Source organism: Bicyclus anynana, chromosome 20, assembly GCF_947172395.1.
Source record: "Bicyclus anynana chromosome 20, ilBicAnyn1.1, whole genome shotgun sequence".
Taxonomy (NCBI): domain Eukaryota; kingdom Metazoa; phylum Arthropoda; class Insecta; order Lepidoptera; family Nymphalidae; genus Bicyclus; species Bicyclus anynana.
Window position 1 is genome coordinate 13,287,472 of NC_069102.1, and position 25,671 is coordinate 13,313,142.

The 25,671-nt window shown below is 40.2% G+C and overlaps 1 protein-coding gene and 1 long non-coding RNA gene across 2 annotated transcripts in view; one reads left to right on the top strand and one right to left on the bottom strand.

Annotated features, from left to right (window-relative positions):
- LOC112044839 (epidermal growth factor receptor substrate 15-like 1) overlaps positions 1–25,671 on the bottom strand; it is a 40,893-nt gene that overhangs the window by 13,856 nt on the left and 1,366 nt on the right. The window contains exons 3-10 of the mRNA XM_052887641.1: positions 23,520–23,654; positions 15,514–15,612; positions 13,366–13,512; positions 12,281–12,391; positions 11,298–11,534; positions 10,684–10,862; positions 8,877–9,030; positions 1,763–1,786 (exon numbers count right to left, since the gene is read on the bottom strand). Of these exons, the coding sequence (XP_052743601.1) occupies positions 1,763–1,786; positions 8,877–9,030; positions 10,684–10,862; positions 11,298–11,534; positions 12,281–12,391; positions 13,366–13,512; positions 15,514–15,612; positions 23,520–23,654 (1,086 nt within the window). The remainder of the gene's footprint in view (positions 1–1,762; positions 1,787–8,876; positions 9,031–10,683; positions 10,863–11,297; positions 11,535–12,280; positions 12,392–13,365; positions 13,513–15,513; positions 15,613–23,519; positions 23,655–25,671) is intronic.
- LOC128199201 (uncharacterized) lies at positions 4,165–8,865 on the top strand. The gene is made up of 3 exons (XR_008251866.1): positions 4,165–6,050; positions 6,276–6,431; positions 7,349–8,865. It is a non-coding gene; the product is annotated as an uncharacterized LOC128199201 (long non-coding RNA).

Genomic DNA, 25,671 nt, shown 5'->3' on the forward strand with positions numbered 1-25,671 from the left:
GTTTTCGTCCAATATTTTTGTTAATCTACTAAGTAAAATTTTCGAAAATATTTTATAAAGGTTAGACATCAAACTAATAGGTCTATAATTGCTGATATCATCTTTGTTTCCTTTCTTATACAATAATGTAATAGTTGATGTTGCCCATTGTGTTGGCACTTCTTCTTTTTCTAAGATCTTATTGAATAAATCTAACAGATATTGAAGTATAATATGAGATGTACCTTTTATAAGTTCGTTTGAAATGCCATCTTCACCCGGAGCTTTCCTATTTTTCTGAGAATCGACAGCCTTGATTACTTCATTTCTCATTATTGGATGTATTTCATCTTCATCTTCTGTGCGTTTTAAATTCACGTGACAAGATTCTTGGTGAATTTGGTCACTATATAGATCGCGGTAAAAGTTTGTTGCTGATTCTAGTATACTTATTCTATCTGTATAAGCTTTACTTTGTTTTTTACTTTTTATTTTTGGAATCCAGTAAGTGTTTTCTTCTAACTCCTTAAACGCTTTCTTAACACCACCTGTACTTTCTATGTGAAATAAAATTCTATCTAGCCTTGTTTTTTGTCTATGTTTTCTAATACTTTCATTAATTTGTTTGCTTATGCTTGAGATTTCTTTTCTATTTTTTGGTTTTTCCAGAAAAAGAGTTTTCCGTTTCAGTAAAAGATCTTTTGCTTGTGTTCCTATATTATCTTTGATTGGTCTATTCTGTTTCTGTTCATATTCTGTTTTATTTAATAGTTTTTCTAAAGTATCGTATTTTTTCTGCATATCATTACTTTCTACTTCTTCAGTGTGTAAGCGTAAGGTGTATTCCAAGTTGTTTAAAATTCACTCTTTGAAATTAATAAGAATAAAAACAATAAAGAAAACTCACATGACAACAACATATACATAGGAACATTTAATACTAGAACACTACGGACTCAGGAATCGCTTCTAGAATTAGAACACGCCCTAAAACACATTAAATGGGATATAATAGGATTGAGCGAAATCCGTAGATCTGAAGAAAAAATTGAAGAATATAAAGAAAACGTATTTTATTACAAAAATGAAACACCAGGGTTATATGGCGTAGGGTTTTTAGTAAAGAAATATCTTAAAAATAAAATTCAAGAATTCATAGGAATTTCAGATAGAATAGCAGTAATGAATATTAATTTACCCATCTACAAACATCCCATATCGATAGTCCAAGTATATGCACCGACAGACGATACAGATGAAATTATAAAAGACGATTTTTATAACCAATTAAACTTAATAATGGATACTGTACAAAACACAACTATTGTAATGGGTGACTTTAATAGTACAATAGGAAAAAGAATGAAGACTGAAGATAAACTAATAGGACCTTATACGACCGGAAAGCGAAATAACAATGGACAAAGATTTGTAGAGTTTGCTCTGGAGCATAATTTAAGCGTTATGAACACTTTTTATAAGCAAAAATTTAATAGAAAATGGACATGGATTTCGCCAAATGGTAAAACACGAAAAGAAATTGATTTTATTATGACAAACAAGCCCAAACTATTTATGGATGTCCGCGTTATAAATCAACTTAATTTCTATTCAGACCATCGAATGGTACGTGGAAAAATCCATGGTACAACGTTAAAACCGACTAGAAGAAACATAAATAATAATAAAAACCAAGTGAACCTACCAATACCAGAAATATATTTGGTTATAGATTTTTATTTATATAGAAGGAAAATGTAATGTTAGTATATTTTGTCCTTACCATCGGGGCGTCAAGGATTTTTTCCTGTATTCGTATGCATGAAACAATATAAATAATAATTACATTTATATCATACAATACTGGTTTGAACTTTAGATCTTCTTTAAAAAATTCCCTTCCCTAAATATGACAACTACAAAACTATATTGACAGAAGTAATTGACAAATTATTTCGCCAAAAATCAGACAAATATGCATTGCACAATAAAAATAGTTCTGTTCTGTATTCTAAAATTATTAATAACATCTGTGTACTGTACAAATGATACGTTACCAGAACCATTTAGAGATATTAAGAGTGCGCAAATGTATAATAAAAAGTTCTACATAAATAATACGGGCATCTGTGATGCGAATACCGAACTCTGGTCAAGATACTACAGTTGTCTAACCCCACAGAGAAATGTATCAAATGTTATTGTGCGAGCATATGTGGGCTCTGTTGCGAAATTACCCTGCGATTTGTGCCTTGCTCCAAATGATATTACACAAGTTATATGGATGTATTCAGAGGTAAAACCTGAAATGGGTGATAGCCCAGTTGATATGACCTCAGTCTCCGATTCCGGAGGGTGTGGGCATGCACCTCCAACTTAACAGTTGTGTGCTTTTTAAGAAGTTAAATATCACGTGTCTCAAACTGTGAAGGAATAACATCGTGAGGAAACCTGCTACCAGAGAATTTTCTTGATTTTCTGCGTGTGTGAAGTCTGCCAATTCACATGGGTCATTTTGACTATTGGCCTTACCCCTCTCATTCTGAGAGGAGACTGGAGCTCGGCAGTGAGCCGAATATGGGTTGATAATAATGATCCGTTTGAATGTTTTTTTAAGATACGTCACGAGAACATAATATAATACTAAAATACTTCCCCACATTACAAGAACGAAAGTTAAAAATAATGGTGGTTAGTCAATATTAAAGGCTAAGTTGAACACTGAGATTGTATTGTTATTTGATTTACGAGTGTTGTGTAAATCAAATAATAATACATTCTGGAACCCTCAATCACTTAAGTTATGCATAACTTTGTTTCAAACTTTAGTCAGTTAAAAACTTGTCATTCAATGTGATGGAAGAGAAAGAAACTGCGGTCATGAGTGGAGAGCTAGTGTTGTACTACACGAGTTTAGACGACGCGGGCGTGTACCAGTGTCGACTGGGACAACACTACGGAGGATTAGTGCTGCTCGAGGTGACGGATACGGACAATTATACTGTCGTTAGTATTTTGTAGAACGCGTTATCTGATGTAACGAATATAAACTTGTCATTATGGTGGAACAGAAGAAGAAAAGACAACTGGGACTAGCAGAACCCCGCGGTTTCACCCGCGTATATCCCATTCCCGTGGAGAAACGCAAATAAAATATAACCTAATAAATTTTTATCAGGCTATATTTTATCTTACTACTTACTTAGGGTGCAATCTTAAGATGCCTATAGATAGTTTCATCTTCTATCTCGACCGAAAGAAATATTTTATGCTGATTGCTATCTCTTTCGTCCCATCGCAACGAAAGAGACAGCATAAATATCACACTCGAACGAGAAGCCAATCATTAGATAAAATGTTCTCTTGACTTGTTTGTTTAAGGTAAAACCTTCTTCGTCGCACGGACCCTACCCATCTCCTCCAAGTGTCATACGCGGCAGTTTTATAGTCTTCACTCACTGGGCTCTGTGGAGTGAGTGCAGTAGATGTAGATTTGTAGGGAGACGTCGACGTTACGGTATATGATATGTAGTCCAAATTGATCAGAAGGTAATTATCCTGTTCACTTCTATCTAATCACTCCACTCTTACAAACCAAACTGTCTTGCAATAGTAGAATATATACATATTTTTATGAAGATACGACGGTCGTACCGACTTCGCCCGCATAAAACCCAATCCCTGCGCTTATCTTATGTCCGTCTTCTAGTACTAAGCTACCTCTCCACCAATTTCCAGCCAAATCGTTCAAATCCAGTTCTAGAGTTTTAAATAGCATAACTAACACGACTTTCTTATATATATGTACAATAGCAGACGCCCGCGACTTCGTCCGCGTGGAAACAATGTAAACTTTCAACCCCTATTTCACTACTTTGGGTTGAATTTTAAGAATTCTTAAATTAATTGTATTTTTTTTATAATTTATGAAAAATTTTTAAAACTGTAACTCTATAAACGAAGGACTTTCCATACAAACTTTTAACCCCTATTTCATCCCCCTCTATTTTTATTTCAGGCCCAAAAAGTACCCTATGTTTTGCTTCAAGGTCCCATTTACCATTATACCAAAGTTCATTTTGATCGGTTCAACCGTTTAGCCTTGAAAGGTAACAGACAGACAGACAGACAGACTTACTTTCGCATATATAATATTAGTATAGATAGGTTTAAATATTTTAACTCACCATTTCTTAAATTTCAGATGTCAAACGAAACTGCAAACCTTAATTCCACATCAAACGAACTGATCGACAATGACGTACTAAACCTATTCCTCGGTAACAACTCTGTTTAATGAATTTAGTTATTAAGTATAATGTAGTAAATCATTAAAAACTAATTTTCACACCTCATCAAAAAGGTAGAAATAGAGATAATTATAAAATTATATTCAACATTGAGTTCTTTGGATCAGTTAATCTTGTAAAGATGCACTTATAAACTGCATTAAAAATGATAACCTTCGACAAATATATAAAAAATATTTACAAAACATTCTAGCACCGTGAAGATAAAAACTGACCATTTATTGGAAATCTACGTATCAATAGGTAAAGATGAATAAATTGAATTCCATATTTCGTCTGTATGTCAACTGATTTTCTACGAACTAAGTAATATAAATAGCCTCTATTCATCATATTTCACGCTCTTTAGAAGAAAAATGTTGGAAGCATGTAAATTATAATAGGAGAGCCGCAGAAAGTATTTTTGGATTAACTCGAGCGCGTTTCTGTTCTGAACCTCGTGCGTGGTATTTTTTTTTTTAATTTGAAGAAAATAATTCCTGAATAACAAAAGAAAATATTTTCTAACAAATTTCGGTAACTCAACTAATAAAAAATGCGTTTAAATTCTGCAGTTTTTTGACCTGACCGTTAAAAACGTAAATACATAGCTTATTTATCTTACCATTTAATCAAACCTGTCTAATCTAAAAGGACTCTCGAATAAATCCACATTTTAACATCATGGGTTCTCCTACCAATACTAATCGTTTTCGTCCCAAACTGTACATTATTGTTTTCAGTGTATCCCAAGGGCATTCCTTGTCATTCTCAAATACTGCCGCCATATTTACGAAGCCTTCCGGAAATTCAAACAAGGTGTAACGAAATCATGATTGGAATGTGTAAAGTATGTTCATTTAACTTCAAGCCTTATTAGTATCACGCTTAGGGGACTGGACTCAGAACCAAAAGGTCTATGGTTTGTTCCGGCCCTTTATCTATGTATGAGTATGTGCAATGGTATAACTCAAGCAGTCTTTTCGCGTGTTTGGAGGAGAAGGGGGTCATGGCATTGATATTCCCTAGAACTCTTAAAAAAGCGATTTGCTTTATCTTTTCTTATAGAATAAGAAAAAGCCTGGCTGAGTTTGTTTTAGACTCTTCTCGGACCACGAGATTTTAGAGAATTGAAATAATTGAATTGATTTTTGACGCATTGGCTAGGGTGTAGAACTCTCTCCCGAAGTTCCTATTTCCTGATTCTATATCCACCACGTTAAGCCACGACTAAACTTGCCAACATAAGAGATCATGATCAAGCGCGATCCTATTTCATATTTAAAAATGTCTCTCTGAACTTATTTTAGGTACCTTGTGAAGATGGCATATTTGAGATTCGGTCCGCTGCAGGAGAAATCATAGAGCGAGTTAACAACACAGCCGGGATTTACTCATTATGTCAAAACAAACCACACCAGCCGCCGCCAATCGCAAGGAATACTATGTTTGTTTTACCAGGATCCAAGGTTCACATTCCTTGCCCAGGGTTAATATGCAATTTTTTGTAAAGTATAGTACAATAAAACGGCATACAGCGGGCGATGGAACAAGCTATGCTCGGAGTATCTTTGCGTGATCGATCAGAAATGAGAAGATCCGCAGACGAAGCAAAATCACCGACATACCTCAACGACCCGCGAAACTGAAATGGCCATGGGCGGGGTTTGAAGAGTCGATGGACGTTAGGGTCCCAAGGTGCTAAAATGACGACCCCTAACAAAAAGAGCAGTGACCAGGTGGATTGACGACATCAAGCGAGTCGCAGAAATTCGCTAGCAGGTGACTCAGAATTATTGTGATGTTTGGAAATCCCTACAAATGGCCTATGGCCCGCATTATCATAATAATGATGACAATGATCTGTAAAGCGCAACCTAATTTTGGCAATCTCATTTTCGAGGCAAAACCAAAGACAAAACTTTATATACAGGCTAAACTTTTTTTGTTGGCAAGAGCTGTAGAGAATAAAAATATAGACATTTCAAGAGATCAAAACAATTTCAGCACAACTCTCCGCGATATTCCGTCAACATGGCGGGTCGGCAGCGAACCGTCTTCCCCGCAGGCACTGGACGCGGCCACGAGCGGACGGGTGCACCTCAACGCGAGGGATCACTTCGTGTTCAGTGCCGTGGAGCACGGTGACACTAATGTGTACAGGTATCATCATTATCAGTAAAAACCCATATTCGTTTCACTGTAGAGCACGAGTTTCAGAATGAGAGAATTAGGCCAATGATAATTTTATACTATAGATCGGACCCTACAAAATCACCGCAAAAAGTGATCCGAACAACAGGCTACAATGCACACATGCACAATTTTGTCTTTAATTCCAGTACATATTTAAGTACATATAGTTTTTTACACTTCCTGAACAACAACTCGACATTGTAGACGATATTTAGGTATTATTTGTGTGTATTATTTGTGTAACGTTTGTAATGGTAAATAAGACCACGGATGCTTGACGATTATATTATTTACTAATAGGATACATACGTGTACAGACTTTAGGACATGACAGTAGACAATAGACAAGACAATTAGACAGACAAGTAACATAACATTGACATTGACAATTACATAGACTATAAATATTATTAATGTACGTAACAATTTGTTTAAATAACGTTCGTTGTTGACCACAACTAACATTGAGATATGGAAATTTCTTCTTTTTAGGGCCTTATTTTTTATGACCTAGTAACACATCTAACAGTATTTAACATAATTGGGTTAGGCCATAGTCCACCACGCTGGCCCAATGCGGATTGGCAGACACATAGAGAATTAAGAAAATTCTCTGGTATGCAAGTTCTTTCACTATGTTTTCCTTCACCGTTTGAGACACGTGATATTTAATTTCTTAAAAGTGCATGCCCCGGACCGGATTCAATCCTAACTACTAATCTAATTTTGCTGAAATTAAAATGATGATAGATAACCAGTATTAACATAAAGGCTACTCTCATTGCATCATCACTTACAATCAGATGAGATTGCAGTCAAGGGCTAACTTGTAAAGAATAAACAAAAATAGTCCAATGGCAATGAATGAATCACTCTTGTTCAAGTTGCTGGCAAGCAGACATACTGGTTGGAGTGGTGAAGCTAGAGGTGTCGCAGAGCGCAGAGGACGCCTACAGACGTCGCTTCACATTGCTGGCTATCATCATACTGTTATTGTTTCTGCTGAACGTCGCGAGGCGTTTGTCTTACCATGTCTTACGGCATGACTGATATATTATGTTTTTAATTATATTGTTATGTAGGAAATAGTAGTCTGAGATGGATCTGACGTCGCTCGGTCTCGTGTTGGCTTCTGCCAACGCTAAGTGGCGCGATTTGTTTCCGTAAAGAGTAGGGAGTTAGAGAGGGGGTTGGCGGGAACGACTTGCGATATAAGGCGCTCGTCGCACGGTCGGCATCAGTATGTTCGTAGCGTTCGAGCCATCCATATTTCTTGTTGTGTAATATTTTATGGGTTACTTAGGACTTGAGTGGAAAAGGGGAGTGTTAGTTAATTGTCAAAGACGTCTTTAACCCTACACACAACGTTCACAAGTGCGTGACTCCACTAAAGGTCATTCTCTGCCATTCTAAAGTCTTATTTTGGTCACAATTTGATTTTTTAATTAAGTTGTCCTGACAAATGTTGTGAATGTTGTGAAACCTTTGTTCGACATTGGTTATTTTATTTGTGTAATCCACTTCTGAGTCTGCTAAAAGTTAATTAATTTGTCTATGTAATAAATAAATAATAATATTATTATTTATTAAATATATTATTTATTATAATAAGGAAAGGTAGGGGTATGGTTAGGGGTACTGTAAGGGTAGGGTAGAATAGGATAGGGTTAGAGAATGAGTCAAAGCGAAGCTTGACCGCGTCGGCTAGTTGTTTATATTAAATTTGATATAAGCCAACTATCCTTATCGAATAAATCAAGCGTGATCTCTCACCAAAATTCTGCGCTCGAAATTGTAGACGAATATATATACCTAGGACACACAGTCTAGTTAGGTAGGTCCAATTTCGAGAAAGAGGTGAATCGCCGAATCCAGCTCGGCTGGGTAGCGTTCGGGAAACTCCGCGACATCTTTTCGTCCGAAATTCCTCAGTGCTTGAAGACGAAAGTCTTCGATCAGTGCGTGTTGCCAGTGATGACATACAGATCCGAGACTTGGTCACTGACTATGGGCCTTATTAGAAGGCTCAAAGTCACTCAGCGGGCGATGGAGCGAGCTATGCTTGGAGTTTCTCTGCGTGATCGAATCAGAAATGAGGAGATCCGCAGACGAACCAAAGTCACTGACATAGCTCAGCGAGTAGCGAAGCTCAAGTGGCAATGGGCGGGCCACATAGTTCGAAGAGCCGATGGACGTTGGGGTCCCAAGGTGCTGGAATGGCGACCCCGCACCGGAAAGCGCAGTGTTGGGCGACCCCCCACTAGGTGGACCGAGGATGTCAGGCGGGGTTGCAGGGAGCCGCTGGATGCTGGCGGCTCGAGATCGTTGTGCTTGGAGGTCCATGCAAGAGGCCTATGTCCAGCAGTGGACGTCTATCGGCTGATAAGGTAAGGTAAGGTAAGGATCTCTCACCGGCTGCGGCGGCGGCTGCGCCGGCTGGGCGAGCAGCTCGGGCGGCAGCGAGGCCGGCGGGGGCACGCCGCGCAGCGCGCGCGCCACCAGGCACATGGCCGCCGCGAACTGGTCCCGCGACAGCTTGCCCGCGCTCTGCGTGTCGCACAGAGCCCTGGGGACAACCAACAGTCGAAAATGAAAATTTACGCCTTACACAAAAAAAAAATATATATATAAAATAAAATAAAATATGTTTATTTCAGGCCTTGACCCATAGTTGTTAGTGTACAAAAAAAAAAAAGACAATATCTTAAATTATGTTAGTAAAGTAAATACAGACCAAAAAAATAAAAAATAAAAAAGAGAAATAATAACAATTTAAGTATAATACTTACTTAAGATATCTGCCCCTACCTACTGACACACCGGGCACACCGGTATGTGTGTGTATCCAGTGCTTCAGTATGGGACAGTCATACTTTTAATAATGACATATACAAAAGTATATGTCATTTGTGATATCTCAAATGAAACAATGTGGAACTTTTGGTAATATCATTTACTAGCCCTGGACTCGGTTGCCGACACTGAGACGTTCTGTTCGCGTCGTTTACACCCGTCTGCCGCTAGATGGCGCTATTACTATTTTAACTCACGCTGGTGTTTATTTATTCCGATAATTCGGTTCAATCTTCAAATTATCATCACGGGACCTACTAGTGGTCCTAGCCAAAGCCCCAACTATAGTTGCAGTGGCGTTGACAACCATAGAGAAGGGCCAGTGCCCTGCCTGACCACTGCCACCCCGCGACCCATGAGGAATGCCGAGGATGTCCCCTGAGCAAACCTTCAGCTGTAAATGTCTGTACAATTGGCAATAGAGTGTGTTGTGTTTATTAGGACCGCAGCAGGCTACGTAACCCAGTCACATCCGTTTTCGTGTTTATGTCCGTGTCCGTGTCCACCCGACACGAACCCGTCCATGTCCGTGTCGGCGGCCGCGAACTGCGCGTCGCACTTGGCGCACTCGCTCACATCCACGGTAGATCACTCACCAGATCTGCGCCAGCGTGCCCTGCTGCAGGCCGCTGTTGAGGAACACGTCGCGTATCTCCGCGCCCGACACGAACCCGTCCATGTCCGTGTCGGCGGCCGCGAACTGCGCGTCGCACTCGGCGCACTCGCTCACATCCACGGTAGATCACTCACCAGATCTGCGCCAGCGTGCCCTGCTGCAGGCCGCTGTTGAGGAACACGTCGCGTATCTCCGCGCCCGACACGAACCCGTCCATGTCCGTGTCGGCGGCCGCGAACTGCGCGTCGCACTCGGCGCACTCGCTCACATCCACGGTAGATCACTCACCAGATCTGCGCCAGCGTGCCCTGCTGCAGGCCGCTGTTGAGGAACACGTCGCGTATCTCCGCGCCCGACACGAACCCGTCCATGTCCGTGTCGGCGGCCGCGAACTGCGCGTCGCACTCGGCGCACTCGCTCACATCCACGGTAGATCACTCACCAGATCTGCGCCAGCGTGCCCTGCTGCAGGCCGCTGTTGAGGAACACGTCGCGTATCTCCGCGCCCGACACGAACCCGTCCATGTCCGTGTCGGCGGCCGCGAACTGCGCGTCGCACTCGGCGCACTCGCTCACATCCACGGTAGATCACTCACCAGATCTGCGCCAGCGTGCCCTGCTGCAGGCCGCTGTTGAGGAACACGTCGCGTATCTCCGCGCCCGACACGAACCCGTCCATGTCCGTGTCGGCGGCCGCGAACTGCGCGTCGCACTCGGCGCACTCGCTCACATCCACGGTAGATCACTCACCAGATCTGCGCCAGCGTGCCCTGCTGCAGGCCGCTGTTGAGGAACACGTCGCGTATCTCCGCGCCCGACACGAACCCGTCCATGTCCGTGTCGGCGGCCGCGAACTGCGCGTCGTATTTGGCGCGCTCGGCGCTGGTCATCCATGGCGCCTGCGCCGGCGCGGGCATCGGACCGGGAGGCTGGGAACATTCATACTGATATTTTAAAGAGCAAGCAGCGCTCTTTAATATTGTTACCACTCCGCTACGTCGCTGTTTTAAGGACATGGTTAGCGGTATAATTACAGGAACACGAAGTTCACCACCTTACGAAACCAACGACCATTGGCCCTTAGGCAGGTTTTCTCGAAAAATTTTGTAAGGACAAATTCATTGTTAGGCAGATAATCTTCATGGACATTCTGAATCAGATAGTGACGGACTCCAACCAGCCAAAAACGTCACCCCGGACTTCAAGCTGTTGGTGTTCCTGTCTATCGGCCTACTATCAAAACCCCTGTATGCTGTGTCTACTGGCACCATGCTCTGTTTTTTCGTCCTTTGCAATTTATTATTCCTTCCAAGGCACACTTGACTAACTCAAAAGCATATGTAAAGAAGTAGTGACACACTCACACTAGACAGGTCCAGCAGGCCCTCGAGCAGCGAAGCATTGGACTGCGGCTGCTGCGGCGGCGGCACGGGGCGCGGCGGCGGCGGGCGCACCTGCGGCGAGGGCGGGCGGGACGGCGGGCGCGATGGCGGGCGGGACGGCGGGCGGGACGGCGGGCGGGCGGGCCGCGCGCGCAGCTCGGGCGGCAGCGTGGTGGGCACCGCGTGCTTCTCTAGAGCCTTGTATACTAGGTGCATTGCCTGCGAACGACACGAATCTAATTGACAACCGGTTCGATACTAGTAAATTGGTCAAAAAATGGGGGAATACATGGAATGTTTTATGAATGGAATTTATAGATGAGATTATGGAGATGCTTGTTTCGAATTCTCATTTTGCCACCTAGGAAGTGTAGCAAGGAGCGCAGCGCACTACACTAAATCGCGTCTAAATCCAGCTTTTTTTGATATCTCCTTACTGAGTAATTTTACGATAAACATATGCATGTACAAATTAAAATAGAGACAATTTTCGACAATTTATGTCCTATTTTTGAATTTAAACTATCATGAGTGTGATAAGGAAAAGGATGATACTTGTTAAAAAAAAACTTTCAAATTAAGAATAATTTCTTGTTCTATATGAATGATGATTTTGGCTCATTGATCTTCTGTTAAAAAGTGGATGCACAATCAGCGACCAAAAAACGTCCCCACTCAATGAGTGCCAAACACAACTTCTTGGCACTCAATGCAAGTAGTCGCATTTGGAAATTCAACCTTAAACTTAATACTTAAGGTTGTCTTTGCTCTAAATTTGGGATTTTAATGAATACTAGACTATATTTAAAGGCCTTTGGGTATAATTTTCTTTACCAATAATTCTAAGACTGTCAAAGCAAAATAGGACAGTTTTTTAGTGAAATTTTCTATATGATTGTGCGTCCTTTTATTATAAGAGGTCAATGTTTTGCTCTACTGTTATGCGTCTAGTTCACTTTACTCACCACTATGAACTCATGTCTGTCCAGCATGCCGTCTTTGTCCTGATCGGCCAAGTCCCAGATCTTGCCCAAAGTCTCTAGCGGTAGCTTGGATTCCATCAACACGCCTTTGACCTGGAATACGTTAAAGCATTTTTAAATACTACAAGGTAATTAAAAGATTAAATGATGTCAATTAAAAAACATAATTAAACGTGAATTTATAACGGTCTCCATGGAAAGAACAAAAGAAAGAAGAAAGAAAGAAAGATCTTATATCACATTAATATATTCTAAATTATATCATGACTTAATTGTCCATCTATACAGTGGAGCAATAAAATAATTCCCTGCAATAAATAGCACAACCTAGACCCCAACTAATTTCACCACATACTTCCAAAGGAAAAAAAAATACAGCACTGATTTTCAGTTAGGACCCAGTTCAGGTGCCTAGGCCTATTGGGGTTTTCTTAATTGGTCCTTGTTGTAGGTGTTTGTCGAAGGCTTCGGCCGTGGCTAGTTACCACCTGGCAAAGACGTACAGCCAAGCTATTTAGCGTTCCGGTACGACGTCGTGTAGAAACCGAAAGGACTGTGGATTTTCATCCTACTCCTAACAAATTAGCCCGCTTCCATCTTAGGTTGCATCATCACTTACCATCAGGTGAGATTGTTGATTAGAATTAGATGATATAATTAAAATCTTAGTGAACTCTCGGTTTTTAGCCTACTGAATCCCTCTAAAGGTTACTGGAAACCTTGGGGGCGAGCATTAGTTTTTCTCGTAGTAGCGACTCTACTACGTCTAAAATGCACGGTGAGAGTTAACAAAATAATTTTGTCTGCATATTACTCGCTTTTTAATTTTTTTATTTTTATTATTACTCGCTTTTGTTCCAAGGCAAAGCATAGGAATAATAAAGTTTAGCAACGCTTTGACTCATTCCCTACCCTACCCCTACCCTTGCCTGACCCTAGCTCTTAACAGACTCTGGGATTATCTCCTGGGATAGTCTCCTTGGTCAGAATGGAACTGCATAGCATTGCTTCGTTAGGTCATCCTGGCACTTTTGGCAGCTCGCCCTGATGCTGAGAGACACACTAACCTTGTTCCCGGGTATGAGCCCATTGCTGGGCTGCAGCGAGTCGAACAGCTGGCTGTACTTATCGCGCTCGGCCGGCTTCACGCTCCAGTCGCTCAGCGGCGCTGTGGCGGGCGGTGCGGACGGCGGCGGCACCTTCGGCAGCTCGCCCTGTAAGCAATTTTTACATTATATACTTTGGAGTGTGCACAGGAACTTTACAATCTAGTTCCTCCTTCTACAATCTACCACAGGACAGCGAGATGCCGTGAGTCATCTTTTTGTTACCATCCAATCGACCACAAAACGTTTCGAACAAGAACTGCTAAGATGTGAAATACTCTTCCATCTTCTATATTCCTTGACACGTATGATTTGAGCACCTTCATGGCAAGAGTGAATAGGCATCTTACAAGTTATCTCGCTTTATCTTAGAACTCATCATTGCTTTCCGTCAGGCATGATTGTAGTTAAGGCGAAATGTGTGTTTTATCTATTCCGGTCCCCTAGAGCTAGATATTGGTCAACAAAATCCTATACCATCCGCGGATGATAGAGATAAGTCTAGTTAGTTGTAGTCTAGTTCTAAACCTCGCCCGCCTACAGCTCCAGGACTATATCGACAATGAAAGAAGTTCGATTCAGGCTGCAACACCCAATGAATTAGCTACTCTTAGAATAAATTAAGAATGCAGCTGCCAACCACTAATCTTTCGTTACCCTCATTGAAATTCCAAATTGTTTCCAAAATACAGTACCCTGACATTAATTGTCAACAATCCACAATTTCATAACTTATTATTTAAAGAAATATTTCAAACAACTTTATTAAAAGTTGTTTGAAATACTGAATGGCTTGAGGATGATTTAAGGGAATAGTAATTCATAAAAAACTTGCACATGTAATATTTGGATATTCTTAAAAAGATGTACAACTTATAACGGATGAGTGTTCGTCTCGTAAGTTCGTTACCAAAAGTCCTGGCCATTCAACAAACAAACCGTGCCAGTACATTTAAGGATTACAAACAAAATTGGCACCACGCCAGAACTGAATCGATTTGCCTCGGTTAATGAGGTCTCGATGTCTGCAACCCCCGACCAGTCGAGTCGAGTCGAGTGGCGTTAAATCGAGGAGCCATCAGAGGAACAATAAATAGTGCTTACGAGGGCTGTGACTTTATTTCAAGAATGTACCTACACCACATACATGACCTGTTGATTTATTGTAGGTAAACTTTGTCTTTGTCTGTCGTGATAGCCCCGTGGATATGACCTCAACCTCCGATTCCGGAGGGTGTGGGTTCGAATCCGGTCCAAGGCATGCACCTCCAACTTTTCAGTTGAGTGCATTTTAAGATTATATAATGATTTATTTATTTTGCTATCATCCGCGAAAATTCGGCGAACCCATGCGACAACGTCACCCAGGTCCGACAAAATACTCTCTACGTACGTTTCACCCCGAAACCGGAGCATCCTCAGGAGATGTTGACTCTACAACGTGCAATTGCAAAGAATTCTTTGCAATTGCACGTTGTAAATTGCACAAAATAAATAAATCATTATATAATCATGATGAACTTCCGCAAAGTAACGCCTGCTTCTATCCAATATGCATTTTAAGAAATTAAATGTCACCTGTCTTTGAGACACACACAGATAATTTAGAATATTCTCAGGTATGCAGGTCTCCTCACGATGTTTTTCCTTCACCGTTTGAGGCACGTGATATTTAATTTTTTAAAATGCACACAACTAAAAAGTTGGAGGTGCATGCCCTGGACCAGATTCGAACCCAGATTCCAACAACCACAATCGGAGGCAGGGGTTCCACTGGTCTATCAAGGTTCATTTTGTATATGTCTACTAAAATACGTCAAAGTGATGCTGGTCAATTTAATATTTATTTTTTTGATTGACTGAGAAAAATATGTAGACTTTTGGATGGTAGTGGCTAGTTACCCTACCGACAAAGACGTGCCGTCAAGCGATTAAGAGCTCTAGTACGATGTCGTATAGAAACGAAAAGGGTGTAGATTTTTATCCTACTTCTAACCAGTTACCCCGCTTCCATCTTAGATTGCATCATCACTTGCGGTTGTAGGTGAGGTAACCAGGTGAGGTTGTAGTCAAGGGCTAACTTGTAAAGAATGAAAAAAAAAGACTCACGACTTTGGGCGGCGGCGTTTCGGAGTGTATGTTGCTCATGTTGATGTCCTTGCCGGCCTGCGCCAGCGCCACCAGCTTCAGCGCCACGAACAGCCCCGCCTGTGAACGAACACCTGCTGTAGTGGCGTGCACAACGGTTTCTACTAGGGTATGCTGCATACCGTATGCACTAAACGCACAAATTGTACTAAATGGATTATTAAAGTAAACTTCTTTACACATACTTGACTCGGGTAGTAAACTGAATGCGTTACGAAAAGTGTAATCGGTCAAGGCGAACGGACGTTGAGTGGGAAATCTAAAGAAGTTTTGCTTCAGTCTAAAGCATACTCGTTTTTTTTTTTTTGGTCCAATACAGGTCTGTAATAAACCTTAAGGGATTTTTTTCATCTAGGACTGGTCCTGCTCAGCTCATCACGGCTTATCCCCTTAACCCACCCGCCATACGCGGGCAGTGTATGGCGGTTGGGTTACGTGTTACGAATGGCGTGAAAAGTAGTGAGAAGAAGACTAGAGCAGTGTGTGGACAAATAGGGCAATGCGAGGAGTAATATGTGACTGCGGCTTATGATTATAAAGGTAGCATTCCGATCTTGGCGACCATATGGTGTGTGTATACACGGGGAAGTATACTTGGGCAATTATTGAAGCAATTCTTGCTTGGCAACATTAATGGATCACACAGCAATTTTAATGAAATGCGTCTCATTAACTCTCCCCGTGTGTTCCCAATGGGAACGACGCCGGTGAAACCGCGGGGCGTATCTGCAATAACTAATAACTTAATACTGAACTGTAGCTAAATAAGACAGAAAACGATACCTACTTAATATTAGCCACGTTCAGAAGACATGGTGCCTATTCTTTCAAAGGAATAGAAACTCACTCTCGCATCAAATAAAAGTACGAGTTAGTAAGTTCGTCAGCACTGATAGCGCGTATCTCGTCACACGCGCACACCCCCGCCAGGCGCGACCGACTGACTCCATGCTGTTATCAGCAACCGCATTAAGGGCACAGCACACATATCCACTCGGAAATGTATAGTAACCGTACCGCCTCGCCGTCAACCAATAGGTTTAGTATGCGTCATCACCACCATCATAATCAACAGCCACATTAAGGTCACAGCACACATCATCATCATCATCATCATCAACAGCCGATGAACGACTGCTGGATTGCCTCTTGTATGGACTTTCAAACGGTCGCGAGCCACCATCATCCAGCGGCTCTCTGCAACCCGCTTGTTGTCTACGGTCCACCTAGTGGTAGGTCGTCCAACACTGCGCTTTAAGGTGCGGGGTCGCCATTCAAGCTATGTGTGCCCTGCCCTTTGCCACTTGTGCTTCACCAATTGCACACATAACCACTCAGAAATGTATCGTAATTGTACCGCCTCGACATCAACCAATGCGTCGTCTAGCAAACGTATCACCACCAACATCATAATGAACATCCACTGCTGGACATAGGCTTATCTTAAGGACTTCCAAACAACACGGTGAGCTGTGAACGACATAATATCTCGTGAAGAGAAAAAGATACACTATCGACCAATGGCAAAATGGAGTTCAAAATATCGCTTTCTCAGCGACATTGTCGACATTTTTCTTTCTTGTGTCTTAATATTTGTCGCGGGGCATATCTTGGGCCTATTGGTGTCAATGTAACGACAGCTAGATGACGCCGCGCTTACAACGATCGCAGGTTGGCGGCAAGGCGATACGCAGGAGAAGATAGAGTAAGCGTACACGAAGAGTACACGAAAACAAGGAAACATAATCGCGTTAACTGTGTGAACGGCAAAACGTAAGTTCGTCCCTACGATACGATTCCGATTAGCATGCATTGCAAATACCGGACGGCTTGACACGGCACCGATCCGTTTTAAAGTTGATACTCGTATGTGTGCTATAACCCTTATCACTCGGAATTCGTTCATTAATTCATTATACATTCAATTGACTGAGTTGTTGAAGGCATGAAAAAGTTTACTGATAGCTGACATAATTGGCTTATATAGATACATATTACATACTGGCTATGCCCCGCGGTTTTACCCGCGTCGATCTCATTTCTGTGGGAATAAAGTAGACTATGGTATTCGCTGCATGCAGACGTTTTAGGATTGTGGTTAGAAGTCCCTACAAAAGGCCTGTGTCCTCCAGTGGACGTCCATTGGCTGACACGATGATGATGTACTATTGGTATAGCATGCGATAATAACATGTGCTAAGTAACTTTTAGCCTTCATTTCAAAAAAAGGAGGAGGTTCTCCATTCGCCGCGTATGTTTTTACATAACTTCCTCATTTAGTAACCAATTTTGAAAATTATTTTTTTGTTTGAAAGAGTAAACTTCCAGATTGGTCCCATTTCATTTTTACGAAAATCGATTTAGTAGTTTAGTTTAGTTTTTTTATTCTTTACAAGTTAGTCCTTGACAACAATCTCACCTGATGGTAAGTGATGATGCAATCTAAGATGGAACTTGGAGTAGGAGGTCTGACTATGACAGGCTTTCGTTCTATTAAGTTAACATAGAAGTTTGAATTTTCACAGCTTCATGGTACTACAGAAATAAGTACGAGTAAATGATTTGCAGCTCGATACGCGTTCCCGAGACATAGGTACTTAATAGACAGAGAGACAACAAAGTGATCCTAAAAGTGTTTCATTTATTTCCTTTCGGAACCGTAAAAAATAGAAAATCGGACTCCTCCTTTACAATAACTCGTTTTCGCAGTTTCCGTAGTTCCGTTCGTAATAATAAAAACTAGTCTACGAACTTAAAATGGAAGATTCGAGAGCTCTTCAGCAGACTCGTCCGATATTGGATTTAAACCGTGCCTATAGATTGTCTACGGCGCATTCCGTTTTGTGACCAATCCTTTTAAACATTCGCCATGCGAATGTAATGAAGAATTTCAAAAGTCCGGTTTTTGAAATCCGAAGGGCACCTCGTTTATCCAGTGGTTAGCCTACATAGCTCTGGATGAAGACGTCCAAGGTTCGATTCCTGGATCGGATTTTGAAATACTGAACTTCCTTGTTATTTCATTATTTATACTACTCTCAGGATTTTTTTCACGTATCACGAGTAAATGATTTGCAGCTCGATACGCGTTCCCGAGACATAGGTACTTAATAGACAGAGAGACAACAAAGTGATCCTAAAAGTGTTTCATTTATTTCCTTTCGGAACCGTAAAAAATAGAAAATCGGACTCCTCCTTTACAATAACTCGTTTTCGCAGTTTCCGTAGTTCCGTTCGTAATAATAAAAACTAGTCTACGAACTTAAAATGGAAGATTCGAGAGCTCTTCAGCAGACTCGTCCGATATTGGATTTAAACCGTGCCTATAGATTGTCTACGGCGCATTCCGTTTTGTGACCAATCCTTTTAAACATTCGCCATGCGAATGTAATGAAGAATTTCAAAAGTCCGGTTTTTGAAATCCGAAGGGCACCTCGTTTATCCAGTGGTTAGCCTACATAGCTCTGGATGAAGACGTCCAAGGTTCGATTCCTGGATCGGATTTTGAAATACTGAACTTCCTTGTTATTTCATTATTTATACTACTCTCAGGATTTTTTTCACGTATCACTAAACCGTATAGCCGGTAGAACGTGGGGAAACTTGACTCTAACAAAAATTAGCTCTTAAAAGCTTAATATTTTACAAACGGATCTCTAAAGCCCCTCATATCTTTCAAAGACCTATCCAAGGATACCCCACACTATGAAATAAACGATTTAAAAAAATCATCCCCACTTTACATGTACGGGGTAGGTACTCTAAAAAAATATATTTCAAGATTTTATTCTACGACTTTGTTCACATATTTGTACCTACATACTCATGCTAATATACAGCTTTATAGTAGTAATAGTCTCTGCGCTAAACCGCGGACGGACAGACAGACGGACATGACGAAACTACAAGGGTTCTTTGTGAACTACGGAACCCTAAAACAGTCTCCATTTCCCCAATAAAAATAGGCTAGTTATTAGTTATTAAAGAAAATGAAAATTAAATAGCAATTCTTACGACCTCACTTAATCGGATTAAAAAGAAATTGCAACCGACCTGCATGTATCGAAGCACAACCTTAAGTGCCCTATAAACGATCCAATTAGTGGTGTACGCCGTATCCATCATATTATATTGGACGTCATTAGGCTATACCCACTTACAACCGCTATACGGAAATAAATAGGTTATACTATCGAACCAAAGAAGTAACGCAATCGCATCCGACTTTAGTTTTGGGCGACCAGCCAGATTCACGTCGGGCCAACTTACCATGCGGATATACAAAAAAAATTCAAATCAGGACGACTTGAGTTCAAGACATACTGGGATGAAATGTCTGGTAATATTTGACTATTCTCTGTCTTAATTTTATTCCTATTGTTATTTACATTTTAAAGAAAATTGCAGTTAATATTGCGGATCTCTAAAAAAAATTATAAATGCGAATGTCAGTCTGTCTATCTGTTACCTTTTCACGGCTAAACGGCTGAACCGATTAAGATGAATTTTGGTATAATGGTAAATGGGACCTTGGAGCAAAACGTAGGGTACTTTTTTGACCCTAAAATAAAAATAGAAGGGGGTGAAATAGGTGTTGAAAGTTTGTATAAAAAGTCCTTCATATTTAGAGTTACAGTTTTAAAATTTTGTTCATAAATCATAAAAAAAAATACGCAATAGAATGTGATCAAGAATTTTTAAAATTCAACCCCCTAAAGTGGTGAAATAGGGGTTGAAAGTTTACAACTGTAGTTTGTGACGGCCCCCGTGGCGCAGTGGTATGCGCGGATTAAGATTTTCTTAATTGGTCCAGGTCTGGCCGGTGGGAGGCTTCGGCCGTGGCTACCACCCTACCGATAAAGACGTACCGCCAAGCGATTTAGCGTTCCGGTACGATGTCGAGTAAAAACCGAAAAGGGGTGTGGATTTTCATCCTCCTCCTAACAAGTTAGCCCGCTTCCATCTTAGACTGCATCATCACTTATCATCAGGTGAGATTGTAGTCAAGGGCTAACTTGTAAAGAATAAAAAAAAAAAACATTTGTTTCTACGCGGACGAAGTCGCGGTATCCGCTAGTTATAAATAAATATATTTTATTATTTTTGTGTTGCTCAAAAACAAAAAAAAATTGGTAACAAACTTTAATGTACTATGTATATAAATACTAAATAATATAACTCAATGGGAAAGTTGAAAAAAAATCGCCATTTTTTGCAACCCTTCCTACTTTCGGATACTTTATATATACAGTGCAAAAACACCCAAGCTTGTTTAATAAACAATTGTCAAATATGCGGTATTCGAACATACAACCTTACAAATATCAACCCTCAAACAAAACGTAACCCTGAAAACATGTTTACGTAATCATCAACAAAATGGCCTCAATTAAAATCATACGAAGGAACTAGACGTCTACACACCCCAATTGTGGCCCTAACCCTACGTACTTAGTAGGCACCAGTGTTACCAATTCTCCAAAATATTTATCCCTAAAGTTTGTGTCAAAAACCCCTAAAATCGCCTTAATTATTGAGTCGTCCCCCTTAAAATATAAATTCATAATAATTTAGAAATAATATGCTGTAATAAGTTTCAAAAGTCTATATTTAATACAGACTAAATATTACGTCTTTATCTGAAGATTCAGATTTTTTGAAATCATAGGTAGGTACATGTTGACAATGAATAAATTTAACATTTTTTTTTTGACGTGACAACGTCTTATAAATTGGTTTGCCGGGTGACACTTCAAGTCGTCACGTAAAATTTTCGCCCGTATACCGACTTTACAGGCAACCAATTTTTTTATTCGATGAAAATTGCCGCCAGTTGCCTCAGAGTGGTTGTAGAATAACGTATTATATATCGTTATAAGTCGCTAGGTCAAGAAAGAAATATTAAAATTATCATCAATTTAAGAATATTAAAGAGTCAAAAAATCCCTGAAAATACCCCTAAAAAATCCCATTTCACTTATTTGCCCCCTAAATCTGGGGGGAAAACCCCTAAGTTGGGAACCCTGGTAGGCACAGAGCGGGTATGCGAGCAGCCAAGGGCTCTTAACGCCCTCATTAAAAGGACCCTCGCTCTCTCCATTGTACATGGGACGTTTTACGTCGTTTAAGCCACACTATATACATTCCCTAGCTCCGATCGCCTTGTATTTTATCGCCAAGTATATTTTCGCACTTCTTTGAAATTAGCATAATTAGTATACTAACGTTAAAGTTGATCAGTTTAACATTAGACTAACAGACGTCACTCGGTTTCACCCGCATGGTTTCCGTTGCCTTACGAATCCGAATATGAAATATTCAATACTAGCTGACGCCACGCGGTTTCACCCGCGTAGATCCCGTTCCCAAAGGAGTATGGGAATAATATATAGCCTATAGCCTTCCTCTATAAATGGACTATCTAACACTGAAATATTTTTTCTAATCGGACCAGTAGATCCTGAGATTACCGCGTTCAATCAAACAAACAAACAAACTCTTCGGCTTTATAATATTAGTATAGATTCAATATATTAATACAATAACTTGTAATATAATAATATTACAAGTTCCTCGATTACAGATGGTATTAAAATTCATTATTAATGTTATTGTAGAGGGGAGGTATATATAAAAGAGGGTATTTGATGACTTGAGCTCAGTTGTTTGTTAGGCAGCGTAGACACCGTCACGCTGCCAGTCGCGTTAGTGATTTTGTGCAATAATGTTTTGTGTTGTAATTATTGTTTAGTGTGGGCATGGAGAACATGTCGTGCAGGGAAGCTGAGTGTTGATGCAAGTGAGCTTGTGATCCAAAACAATAGCCATTGGACTAGACCAGGGTTTCTCAAAGTGGGGTACGCGAACCCCTAGGCAGGCAGGAGGTTCGCGACAAGGTTTTCGTAATGGTGGCTTGATAACTGATCAGAATAACGGTTAAAATTGTCTAAAATTGCTCATAACATTGAATCCATTTGCGACAAAAAACAAGGACGCCTATCACATTATGATTGTACCTTATTTGTTACCTTTTATTTAAATAAAAACCTTGTTTTCTTCAACACTCAAACTTATTTATAAAAAAATAAATTTGAGGTCGCTGGGGGTTCGCTGTCACTTGCAAATTTTAGCAGGGGTTCGTGGAGCCGAAAGTTTGAGATACCCTGGACTAAACCAACTATATCCACAAACGTACACTAACATACAAAACTACAAAACCCAAAACCCATCTGATAAGCATAAAACATGTATAAAATATGATCTGTCTCATCCAGACGCATAAGTCAGTGGGGCCCGGCAATAAACTGTTTACGACTCGCATCTCCATTACATTACGATGCTGTTACATAAGAAACATCAGCCTATACGACGAACGTGAACGTCTCAACATGGAATGAGCCTGCCACAGTTAGACTTACATCAGCCACTAACGATCAAGTACTCTCACATGCCTGCAGCGCTAACGGCTTGACGTCCGATAAAACTGATCGTGTGTTGGTCGCGATCGTCATGATGTCATGCACTTCGATTACTTGATAGATAGACATTACATTTTAGAAAAGATATAGGTAGTCAATGCATGTTGCTAGTAGTAAAGTAAAGTAAAGGAGCCAATTTTGTTTAGATTGTGGTGGCTTTGGAAGGTGACAAAATGTGAATTCGTGATAAACAAAAAATAAACCCAGGCTGATGATGTGGGCTTTTCTCGGACCAAGACGCCTTTGGAACCCTCATATCTTTAATTTAAGTTTTGGACCAATTATTAATCAGACGCTGACGCAAACCCCGTTCTTAGCGGTTGTCTATCAACTATAAACTACCTCCCTGCCAAATTTTCTTTTTGTAAGTCAAGCTATTTTCGATATTTTCGATACCTTTCGTTTTATATTTAGATAGATGACAAAGACAAAACTTGTTAAAAAGCAATCAGAAAGTGGTAAAACCAGCCAAGTTAAAAAGAAACTCACTTTATCCAGATATCCCTTGCCGGTGGGGTCGGAGAGGTCCCATATCTTGCTGAGCACCACATCGCTGAGGCGGGACTTCTTGAGGAAGCGCGCGGCGTCCAGCGCCTGGATGGCGCCCGTGCCATTTGGGTCCACCTGGAACACGGCATTGTTTCTCACTTGAGATATCAATTCATCAGATCATTTGACACTACAATTTTATAAATTCCACAGGTTGAAAAGGAGATAAATCTAATTCTATACTAATATTAATTGATTATGAAACACGGCTAAAACTCACGTGATATTAGGTCGGAGTATGCCCGACTAGTTTCGAACCCATACGAGGCCCTTAGTCATGAGCTGGTTCTTGCATCGCGGCACGATCAAAACCAAAAAATTGTTTGGATCGTGCATACTCCGACCTAACCTCACGTGAGTTTGAGCCGTGTTTCATAACCAATTAATATGAGTAACACTCACGATAGTTTAAATTCTATACTAATATTATAAAACTGAAGAGTTTATTTGTTTGAACGCGTTAATCTCAGGAACTACTGGTACGATTTGAAAAATTCTTTCAGTGTTAGATAGCCCATTTATCGGGGAACGTTACAGGCTATTTTATCCCCATATTGCTATGGGAACGTGAACGACGCGGGTGAAACCGCGCGGCGTCTACTAGTATTCAAATATAGGTTATACTAGAGAACGTCCGCAACTTCCTTCACATGATTTTCTGCTTTTCACAAATACCATGGGAACTATGGATTTTTCCAGAATGAAAAATATACTATCATATATTTTTACTACTGTATATTTTGGCTAGTCAGGGAGAACAACACGAACGGAGAAGGGGAGAGTTAATCGATTGTCAAGGAATTCCTTAACCCTGCGCTCTTTGGTCACAAGTCCTGCAAATAAAGGTAATATCATCTTTACATACTTTATTGTATTTAAAGAGTTGAAATTGTAGATAACAGACCTAACTGATAAATAATGAGATAAAACTATTACACAGTTTTGCCAGGAGATACCTAAATGATAAAAATGTTTATCAGCTACAGATTTTTACATCCAAGTATCTATATGTATATACAATATGAAATATATTTTTTCTATCAAAGAACATTAAATGTAAGTGCTATTACACTAGACCAGTGACTTCACTCAAATTCAGTTTTTCCATGACTATTCTGAAATAAAAAGTATTTATAACCCTCTACTTCTTCTAGTATGTCCCATTAAAATCGGTTCAGCCGTTCTGGAGATAAGCCCAGACAAACAGACAGACAAATTTTAAAAAGTTAATTTGTGTCTTCACTCAAGTCACAGACAGATGCTTCAATTTTATTTAAAACTAGCGACCCCTGGTCTAGATTTGCTTTGAATTTTGTTCACTTCTACACCTACCCTATCCTAACCCATACCCAACTCTATCTCTACGCAACCTTACCCCTAACAGACCCCTATTTTAAGTATTATTATGAATTATCTGTATGGGAGTATAGAAAAGTATTGTTTTTAGACTTTTTTAAATTTGTAACTTTTATATTACACAAACCTTGTCCAAGTATCATCCAATTCGCAGTTGTTCGAAAGATATGCGGTCACATGCATTTCGTAGATCCATTTTTATTATAAGAAGATAGTTATGGCTCACACTCGACCACAATCTCTTGTAGTAGAGTGTGAGCCTTAACTATCTTCTATCTTCTCCTAAAAGATGTAACTCTTCTTGTTTTGTATTTTAATATGTACAAACTTCCACCTGGATAAATTTACTGGCAGCAGATTCTTAATTTACAAACATTAACAACTTTATCATACATTTGAGATTAATTGTATGTATGTGTGTAAATTCAAACACACAATTGGAGTTTACTCCTCAAATACAAATGTCATAAAAGGCAAATGATTATTTTTATATATGTCTCTTATTTTGCTAAAAACATACATTTTATTTTCATTCTCATATCAGAAAAGATGGAGATATAACCTACTGAAAGGATAAGGAGGAAAAGCCAAACACAGCACAATGGTGAAATGTAGAGGAGGCCTATTTTGTTGAACGGCCTGACTAATTGCTCTGGTGTAAGGGAAACTTATATAATATACCATGATATTTCAAGCTGGAACATAGAATTTAGTGTTTATTTCAATAAGCTCTGAC